Below are 10,742 nucleotides of genomic sequence, written 5' to 3'. Positions count from 1 at the left end.
CACACACACACACACACACACACACACACACACACACACACACACACACACGAATGCAGTCTTTTGGAACATGGAAGAGAGGACGGGAGGGGAAGAGGTGGGATTTGGGAGAATGGAGGAGAAAAGCATGGGGAGGGTGGAGGGATGGGACCAGCAGCTAGCAGCAGTTTGCAAGGAAAAAAAATACATAAATAGTGCAGGAAAACAGCCTGCTGGCTAACTGGGACACCTGATACCAGCAACGGAAAGAGGTGTCCACATGAGTGGACATATAAACCCCTCCATAATTATAAACACAAATGTATTTAATGATGAGATGCTATTGTGTGATCCAAACTTCTTTTTGTCATACATTAAAACTGCTTGTCCACTCTTTGTACCATTGTTGTTTAGCCACTGAAAAAAAATAATATATAAAAAAATTAATTATATATATGAAAACTGACTTGCTTCAGTCTAAAACTGTTTCTCTGCCAGTGTTATAATTAAGCCAAAATATGGTGTGGTGGTAACTGAGCATCAACCACAAAATATCTGTCAAGTGCTACATGTTGCACAATATTTTTATGTAAAACCTTAGGATTAACTGTTGGCATCAATCATTTGCATCTCCTAGCAATTTTTTTATGACCCACTGTGAGGTTTTCATTTAAACTCTTAGAAAGCAATCAGTGGTTGTGTATCAACAATTGCTTAACTTTTGGAGATGGCTGTCACCCAGCTAACTGACAGGAACCAAACAAAAACATTGACATACTTTAGAGTAGATTTGGGTAAAATCTTATCATGTGCAAATAATTGTCAGAAAAACTGTCAATTAATATTTGCCACTTTGCAGTTACTGCAGTTAGTGCCATGTGATGCCGTAGTTTTTTGTGCGATCACTATTAGGCGTGCATGTGAGCTCTGCTTTCGGTTGAGAACTTTGATTTTCAAAATAAGAAAAAGGGCTTTTTGCTTCTATTAAACCAGTGAAAATTTTCAAACACTTTGAGATCCAATTAATATGCAGAACCCAAAAAGGACAGATACGGCAATGTCTGGGTTTGGTCCATTTTAGGATTAAGACAATAAAAAAGAGCTTAGGGCCTACTTTACTTTTCACCATCAGTCTGTCACCATCCAGAAAGCCAAATATAAACAAAAGACTTAAAAAGCAGAAGTAAAGACAACTCGAGGCAGCTGTCTACAACAAACACACGTTTTTTTTAAACACATGACCTCAGTATTCCTCTGACTCACTGTTCATCGTGACCTGCATGCTTGTCTACATGCTATCTGACATGTAATGCTGATTAGGTCATGTTAAGACAAACAGCGAACTACACAAAAAAAGCTGATCTTTGTACACAGCTTTTAGATATTCATTGCTGAGCAACATCATTTTCAGAGAAGTCATGACCAAAACAAACTAATCTATTAGGATATTCTTATTTCTCTTAGATTAAACAGTCTGTTGAAAATCTAGACAAATAAAGCACCTTTTTCTTTTTAGATAAGGCCATTTTTCCAGCAATAAATTGGAAACAGTTCCCTTACTTAAACATAGAAAGTAATAGAGAAAAACCTCTGCTGCCACCTGGTGGATAAATATCCATACTGCAAACATGCTGTAGGGTAAAAGCATTAAAGCCTGAGAAGTAAAACGTGTCTCGCTCCCATGGCAGCAATGTTTTGTCAAGTAACCCCGCTGAGACCCAGTCTTTTTAAATTACCACCCAGTCAGAACTACTTCTCTTGTCCCACAGGGAGCTTTGGAAGCGTGTTAAGGTGGAAATGCAGGTGAAGTACACTGGTGTCATTTCCACATCAAATGCTCAGCTGAGAGGAGCAGCTGGCCAAGGCTCTTCAGAAATACAGCCATCTTTACAACTGTTCCAGCTAAACTTGTAAAGATAATTAAATAAAGCTTATAAAGACAGTTAAAGAGCACGCAGAAGGAGACTGGACAATTCTGGTGCACAGAGGAGCACAACGGTTCAATGGTTAACACTGACGCCTCACAGCAAGAAGGTCCTGGGTTCGATCCCCGGTTTGGACCTGGGGTCTTTCTGTGCAGAGTTTGCATGTTCTCCTCGTGCTTGCATGGGTTTTCTCTGGGTACTCCCCACACCCCCCCAAAACATATACAATAGGTTGCCTCCAGGCTCAGGTCCCCCCTTGTACGAGAGATCTGAGATCTGAATGGGATTTATCTGGATAAATAATGGTAAATAAATAAGGAGACAGGGTGGAGACACAGGAGGCTCTCCATGGCTGTGCTGATGGGGAGAAGTGCACCTCAGCCAGGCTTATGTTGGTTTTACGTTCCACCACCGTCTGTCAGATACAGTGGAGGTCTCTTCGTGACAAATTTACAAAATGTCACTTCTCTTTAGTTTACAGAAATATAAAAAAATTCTCCTCAACAAATCAACAAATAAACATCCATTTTACCAACATGCTGTCGCTGTGTTGTTGCTGTTTACACAACACATGCTGCAGAGGGAGGGCTTACCATACTTTATCTTTTAGTATGAATAGTCCACACATGAAGAGTCCATCACAATCACATCAGCAGGATCTAATGTCTTACATCTCTCCAAGTATAACCAGACCGCTGCTGCAGAAAAGTGTTCTCTCACATAAGATTTATTTAAAAAGTCTCCCTGTTAAACCACTTTAAAAAAACGTACTCTGCTGGCAGCCTGCTGAAAGACTGAGTTGTCAAAGCAGATCTTACTTACCCTGAGTCGCACGCAGCCCCGTCTGGATCCTCTCATCATTTTGTCTTTGGACTGTAAACCAAAAGCATAAACTAGTCAGAGGCTAATTAATTTGCAAACAAAACAAAACAAAACAAAACACAGGTTTATATCAAAATATACAAAAGCTCAACTATTATGGCATCTAATTTAGTTTAGTGCATGAAGCTCGCTGAACTACTTAAAGCAACAATTAAGAAGATTATGTACTTTTTAAATCTACTAATCAAAAAATGTCTAAAACGACACCAAACACTTCTGTAACCCTTTGCTTAAGATAGGAACATCTGACCCAAATCAGTGGGTCCAAATTAAAATAGACCAGCTCCACATTAACTTTATACACAGCTAACCTTTGTCTGAATGCAAACAGGGATTTAATCGTTTTGTTTTGACAACTCTCTCCACTGCTGCAAAATGTGGAAACAAGACTCTTTCCTTTGAAAGATTTAGTATTTGGAAACAACTACCTTTAATAGGTGTCATGATTCCAGTCATTCTAAAAGATAAAAATATCTGAGGTTCATCCTAAAACTAAACGAATTAAATGAAGGCAGAAAATAGTTTTTTTTTCCACAGATAAATGAAACAAAAGAATAGAAAATATATTCTAATTAGAACAAGAGATCAGTCACATCTTATTATTGTTCCTATTGTTTACTAAATTTGTATATTTTACTTAATACAACATTTTTCCTTTTGCCTAGTAACTCTTTAGGAAAAAATTTTTTACACGACCGATACATGGTTGACACACTCAATATAAAATCAATCATTATGACACTAGATGTCTCATACAGTTGTAACATTTCAGTCTTAGTAAGTATTAAGCTTTTGTGGCTTCATTTCTAAAATAGTTTGTATTTACAGTATACAGGGTATATATATAAAAAATTAAGTTATCTTGTCTTATCAAGCATTATTTCAGGGTTGGATCTCTATTTGAAATAAATCAACGGGAAATGTGGACATTTGAGATGCTTAAGCAATCAAGAGAAATCTACACTAATAAAGAGGGTTTAATAAAAACATACGTTCCTGTTTATGTCAAGACATCCAAAACACTGAGACACATACCTGTTCTTAAGTTTGTACCAGGGTTGGGCATAATCGTATCGTGTGCAATTAATAAACAGAAAAAACATTAATCGACTATTTTTTGGCACTTGACGATTAATACGATTAATGCCACCAGGCAGATTGAGTGGAGATTTCCCCAGTGCTCAATGCTCCTCTTCGCTTCAAATATGACAGACATTTTAAAAAGTTCTGTAATTTATTTATTTATCAACACAATTTACAATTTGATGTACAGCCTGAAGTCTGTGATTTTGACATAATTTGGAACAGATTTTTATGAAGAGCAAATCTTTCCCACTAAATTGGTCATGTGACCAGGACATAAGGGACTCCAGGGGATTAATCGTCAAATTAATCGTTATCGGCTAAACACCACAATTAATCGTGATGAATTTTTTTTGCCAATATTACCGAATCCTATTTTGTACAGAAGATTTATGAACCTAGTCATGAAGACAACTTTTTAAGAGGAAAGCTTAGCTCTGAACTAATGACATTTCTTGAACTTGTGTTATTTGTAACACTGGTAGTTTGGGACAGTTTCCTGATAGTCTGGACATTTAAAGCACATGATCAAAAACTAATCAGTACCTCCGCCCGCTGAGTCTTGGTAGCAAAATTTACACAAAACAGGGAGAATTAGACTTGTATTAATTTATCTAGACACATTGTTACTTTCTCCACCGCTCCATTGCATCATATTATTTAAAAACGCTTCGACGAGTATGGGAATTCTTGCTTTAGCTATGTTAGCTAGAAGCATTAGCGGAAGTATGGACAAAACATAGCCACACCATTGGTCAAACGATCCTTAAGTCACGCTGCTATTGGTCAAAGGACGGCTCAGTCATCAGGAAGACCCGCCCTTTACGAGCCAGCTGATACTCCCAACTCCTGACAAATACAAGGCCGTGTCTCACTTCTGTTCAACAACAAGTGACAACTTCTAGGCGTTAAACCTGTTCAGTGGGTCGCTTCAACACGAACGGAGTGTGAAAGCTAACGTACCGTATAGTATGACAGCAGGCCGGCATTGTAGTCCAAAACAAACCAGCGATATTGCCAACCTTTCATGACGTTAGTCCACTTGCTCAGCGGCCCCTCCATGATGGACGCCATCTTTACAACAGGCGTCGGTTTGGAGGAGGAGTAAAAGATAGTGAGAGGGATGACGTCAAGGCCCGGATGCTGCCGAGGAAGAGGATGGTGAAGATGACCCATTAATGAAGCCAGAGGGACAAGTAATAATTAGTTGAACCATTTACTGTTTAAAAAAAAAACTCAAGTACAACTTGGATCAAAATATTACTAACTCATGTACCAAAAACATATTAATACTTTGCTTCTGGGGAACCTATTATAGACTTTAAAATTATGTTTACTAAACGTTTCAAGTACGGAAGTGTAGAGCTGCCACATGACATGAAATTACTTTTAAACTGGATCTCGTTATAACGAGAAAACTATCTCATTATAACAAGAAAACTATCGCGTTATAACAAGAAAACTATCTCGTTATAACAAGAAAACTATCGCGTTATAACAAGAAAACTATCTCGTTATAACAAGAAAACTATCGCGTTATAACAAGAAAACTATCTCGTTATAACAAGAAAACTATCTCGTTATAAGAAGAAAACTATCTCGTTATAGTGAGAAAACTATCTCGTTATAACGAGAAAACTATCTTGTTATAACAAGAAAACTATCTCGTTATAACAAGAAAACTATCTTGTTATAACGAGAAAACTATCTTGTTATAACGAGAAAACTATCTTGTTATAACAAGAAAACTATCTCGTTATAACAAGAAAACTATCTTGTTATAACGAGAAAACTTTCTCGTTATAACAAGAAAACTATCTCATTATAACGAGAAAACTCTCGTTGTAATGACAAAACTATTTCGATATAACGAGAAAACTATCTCGTTATCGTGCGAAAACTATCTTGTAAAAACAAGAAAACTATCTTGTTATATCAAGATAACCATCTTGTTATAACTTTATGGTTTCTTCTGGTTTGTCACATTTCACGGAAGTTTATTGCCTGGATGGCGTGATGGAGAACACTGGGAACACATTTCTAGACTAAAGAATGACAAGTTAGTGCTGAATAATGTTTTTGAAATAATAGCGTTTGAATTCAGATTAGAGAGTGAATATTAAGTGCTACTAGATGCAATATCTGAGCACAAACCCAAATAATTCTGTTTGTTTTTGCTTATATAGTGGTTCAGTCGTGTTCTCCATCAAGCCATCCAGCCAATACACGTCCGTGAAAATGACAAACCATAAGAAATCATAACACGTTATAATGAGATGGTTATCTTGATATAACAAGATAGTTTTCTCATTTTTACGAGATAGTTTTCTTGTTATAATGAGATCCAGTTTAAATATAATTTCATGTCATGTGGCAGCTCTACTTTTCCGTACTCAAGGCTGTCTGGTGGTTCTCAACTACTTTGTCTTTGGGAACTCATCATAACCTTCCAATATGAACCTGAGACAGTCAAATAAAATGTGTGCCAACATTAAAAAAAACTTGACTAACCAAAATGTCTAATAAGTGGAAATGGTCTAGAGGGAAATATTCTTGTTTACACTCAGTTAGCTGAATTTTAATTAAAACAAAAATGCTTCACTTCAGCAACTTTAATCTATTTTCACAAATAAGATAAAAAAAAAGTCCAACTGAGACCAAAAGACCTAAAATATATAGCTTTAGCAGATCCCTATGACTAAAAATACAGTGCAACAATGTCTTTTTAACAGTATTTATTAAGTTATTAACTAAGGCTGACACAACAATAAGAATGATGATTTAAAAAAAAAAACATTTTCTGCCCAGAAAAACCCTACAAAAACAGGTCCACAAACCACTTCTGGGTTGCGATCCACCAGCTGAAAATCCCTGATTTTGAGAATGTCAAACGGGTGATATTTGCTCCCTTTCCATAGGTTTAGCCTCTTAATCAATACTAAATAAACAGTTTGGTTAAAAACTATTTAAATTTGCTTGTAAGAAAACTCGAAGAATGTGTTGTGTAAATAAAATGTAACCAAGTCAGCTGTCACAAACCAGATATTTTTTGTGTAATGTTCAGGTGGGCCTGCCTTTTAGTTTTGGTGAAAACTTTATTTTTATTAACTTACTGTGCTCGTGTTTTTTAGTTTGTATGAATACAATCTGAAGTAACAGTCTATCTTTTTGTAGAATCTCTGGATTTAAAATTCCTCCAAAAGTTAACTAAAATAAACACTATTAACTGATTACATGAATAATACAATATCTTGAATTATTTTCATAATCTGTTGCACATTGACATTTCTTCAGTTCTAAGATGAACATTTTTCCATTTTGTGAGCAGTGACTCCACTGTTTCGAAACCCCAGAATAAACTGGAAAAGTGAGTTATTAATTATAGAGTGAACTAATATTAAATTCTTGCATTCTATTGCCAATCAAATAAACCACCTATATATTTGAACATGCAAACCTTTGATTTTTCACTTTTTTACTGAACCAAATGTTCTTTTTTTTATTGAACTTTTCTGGGTTTGCATATCCCAAATTTAAGTCCAAATTAAAGAGTGATTTATTAAATCAACATTTACACACACAGTATTCATCAATGTCTTTATTATTTACAATAAGCTTAACACTGATAAGCAGAACTTCACAGTAATATGTGAGCTTTAAATAAGAAAAAAAAGTACAATAAAAAAAAGAAATGTTTGTTAACATTTGACATTTTTATCCCTGTTTAGATTCACATATTCCACTACGATGTGTTTGTGTTTACATTGCACTCATCCAACTGAAGCCATGGCCTTTGGTATAATGATGTTCTCCAGAACCCAAAACAGGGAGACGGAACAAAACACGGACACACACAAAAGAAAAAAAAACACACCACTGATGGAGAGAAAACAAATATGGTGAGGATGAATGATTAAACAGAAAGCAGCTTGAGTTCAGACATTTGAAGATGACTGCTGATTGAATGCAACAGTTTGTGATTTCTGATAAGGCTTTTTGGGGGAATCTGCTTCATTGTGATGCTAAAAAAAATAAACAACAGGTTATTGTTCAATTTAGGTGAAAACAAATGTTTGGGTTTAGTGTGGCTGTGCTAATAGTGTTAATGGTCATTCAAAAATCAAATCTTTTAATAAAAGTGCACCGACTGGTTTTCAAGTTTGCACCCGACTGTTAACCTCCATATGAATCGGTTTACAAATTCACACTGAAATGAACACTTTAATTACCATTATGTACAAAACATAAATACTCTGTCTTATGAAAAGGCACCAAAAAGTATGAGAAATGATAAAACTGAAATCCACAGTGACATCTACACTCCTGATCAAAATCTTAAGACCAGTCAAAAAAGTGCTTTGCACTATTGGATCTTAAGAAGGTTCTAAGTAGAGCTTCACAATGTTAAAAGAAGAAATCAGTGCAAGAGACAAGAACTTTTGAGCAGGGAATTTTCTGAAAACTGCATTTACACTCAAACATGATTTTTCAGCTGATCAAAAGTTTAAGACCATAGTCTTTAAAAGCCAAAAGCTGTGCAAAAATCTGGATTCCATGTCATTTTCTGTCAAGTCTTTACACTGTCAAGACCTCCTGATGGCAAAAGTAAAAAAGCTCGCTGACTTTGAACGTGGTAGGATTGTTGAGCTGCATAAGCAAGGCCTCTCACACCTGTAATGATATGTGATGATGTAGATATCAGTTTTAACCACTAGATGTCAATATTATTCTTGATCACATGGTGCAGACAGGATAGATATAGGAGGAGGAAATGTTTGTACAGAGAGAAGGGCGTGGAAAAAGAAAATAAAGTGGTGTTGCATGAAGAAGAGTCCCTGTTCCTTGAACAAAGAACACAACAACACCGTGCCATCGCTGCTGAAGTTGGACGCAGTAAGACAGTCATTTTGCATTTTTTAAATGATCCTGAGGGTTATGGAACAAAAAAGTCAAGTGGTAGACCCAAAAAATGTCACCAGGATCCGATTGGCTGTCCGTCAAGACACGGGACGATCCTCTACCCAGATTAAGGCCATTACTGGTGCTGACTGCAGCCCAATAACCATCAGACGGCATCTGTGAGAGAAGGGCTTCAGAAACAAAAAACGTCTTCAACGCCACAAAATTGCCCATTTGGACTTTGCAAGGGTGCACCAAACATGGGACATTGAAAGGTGGAAGAAAGTTGTCTTCTCTGATGAGAAAAAATTTAACCTTGATGGTCCTGATGGCTTCCAACGTTACTGGCATGACAAGGAGATCCCACCTGAGATGTTTTCTACACGGCACAGTGGTGGGGGCGCCATCATGATTTGGGGTGTGTTTTCCTTCAATGGAACAATGGAGCTTCAGGTTGTGCAGGGGCGTCAAACAGCAGCTGGCTATGTGGAGATGTTGCAGCGGGCATCCCTCATGACTGAGGGCCCTCGTCTGTGTGGTGATGATTGGGTTTTTCAACAGGACAATGCTGCAGTTCACAATGCCTGCCTGACAAAGGAGTTCTTCCAAGAGAATAACATCACTCTTTTGGACCATCCTGCATGTTCCCCGGATCTAAACCCAACTGAGAACATTTGGGGATGGATGGCAAGGGAAGTTTACAAAAATGGACATCAGTTCCAGGCAGTGGATGCCCTTCGTGAAGCCATCTTCAACACTTGGAGCAACGTTCCCACTAGCCTCCTGGAAACACTGGCATCAAGCATGCCTAAACCATTGTTTGAAGTCATCAACAAGAATGGTGGAGCTACTCATTACTGAGTCCTTTTCTTGACACTTTGATTTCTGTTTTGGGGGGTTTTCGGGGTTTTTTGAGCTATGGTCTTAAACTTTTGATCAGCTGAAAAAAGTCATGTTTGAGTGTAAATGCAGTTTTCAGAAAATTCCCTGCTCAAAAGTTCTTGTCTCTTGCACTGATTTCTTCTTTTAACATTGTGAAGCTCTACTTAGATAGAACCTTCTTAAGATCCAGTAGTGCAAATTCTGGCACTTTTTTTGACTGGTCTTAAGATTTTGATCAGGAGTGTATTAAAGACAAGTTCGTCAACCAACACAAAAGAGAAGAAAAATAAAAAGATGACCTTTTATTTTCCCATCATTGACGGTTATTTAAGTGCTATGGATCTGCTGTAATTACAGATTCTGTAGCATTACAATATGTGTCATTAAACAGACATTTGAGGCCTTATCCAGTGTACGTTAAGATGAGAAGCAAACAAAAACCCAAGTGTGTGTGTGTGTGCACTGTACACAGCTTTGTGCGCTCAAAAAACAGAGAAACCTCTTTTATCTGAACTCATCAAAATTTAAATTAGGGCCAGTATTTAAAAAATAAAATAAAAATAAATAGAAAATATGGCACCGCAAGAAATTAAAAACAAGCAAAGGTTAAGAATTTTTACATTCAAAGTGCATTTTCAGTCCTGGGCTGATGAACCTCCTGAAATGCATTTCTTTAGACAAAAACTCTGTGGACACATACATTTTTTTTATCCATGGATATGAAATAAATCAAATATTTCAATATTTTCTCTCTTTCTCTCTCAAAATATGTCTGTGCTTTGAACAAAAATAATTCAGAATTCAAGTTCATACATTCTCAAAAGCAGTTTCTCTTTAAAATCAAATAAATCCACGTGTGCTGAAGACCTACTGCAGTTTGTGTGGTGAGTGTAAAGTGGGTGTCTTTGCTCGCTGTGTGGAAGAATTTGAGGCACGTGGGCCACGACAAGGCTACAGGGAATCCAGCACTGTCCACGCTGCCAAGGACACTTAAATTAAACTGAACTGTTGACCTGCTCTGTGCTTTCACACTCATCGCCCTGTTCTTCAGGAAAGTAAGCCAATGTGCAACAATGACCACAATCATTTAGG

At 36.9% G+C, this 10,742-nt stretch overlaps 1 protein-coding gene across 2 annotated transcripts in view; it reads right to left on the bottom strand.

Moving 5' to 3' along the window:
* osbpl9 (oxysterol binding protein-like 9) overlaps window positions 1-4,948 on the bottom strand; it is a 44,306-nt gene extending 39,358 nt beyond the window's left edge. For both annotated transcript variants that reach the window (XM_014000890.1, XM_014000897.1), the window contains exons 1-2: window positions 4,833-4,948; window positions 2,727-2,777 (exon numbers count right to left, since the gene is read on the bottom strand). In XM_014000890.1, the coding sequence (XP_013856344.1) occupies window positions 2,727-2,777; window positions 4,833-4,943 (162 nt within the window). In that variant the 5' untranslated portion in view covers window positions 4,944-4,948. The remainder of the gene's footprint in view (window positions 1-2,726; window positions 2,778-4,832) is intronic.
* Between the last annotated feature and the right edge of the window lie 5,794 nt (window positions 4,949-10,742).

The sequence above is a fragment of the Austrofundulus limnaeus genome, unplaced genomic scaffold (assembly GCF_001266775.1).
Source record: "Austrofundulus limnaeus strain Quisiro unplaced genomic scaffold, Austrofundulus_limnaeus-1.0 Scaffold8, whole genome shotgun sequence".
In the NCBI taxonomy this organism is placed as follows: Eukaryota; Metazoa; Chordata; class Actinopteri; order Cyprinodontiformes; family Rivulidae; genus Austrofundulus; species Austrofundulus limnaeus.
Note: the sequence above shows the minus strand (reverse complement) of the source record. Positions and strands in the feature narration are given on the sequence as shown.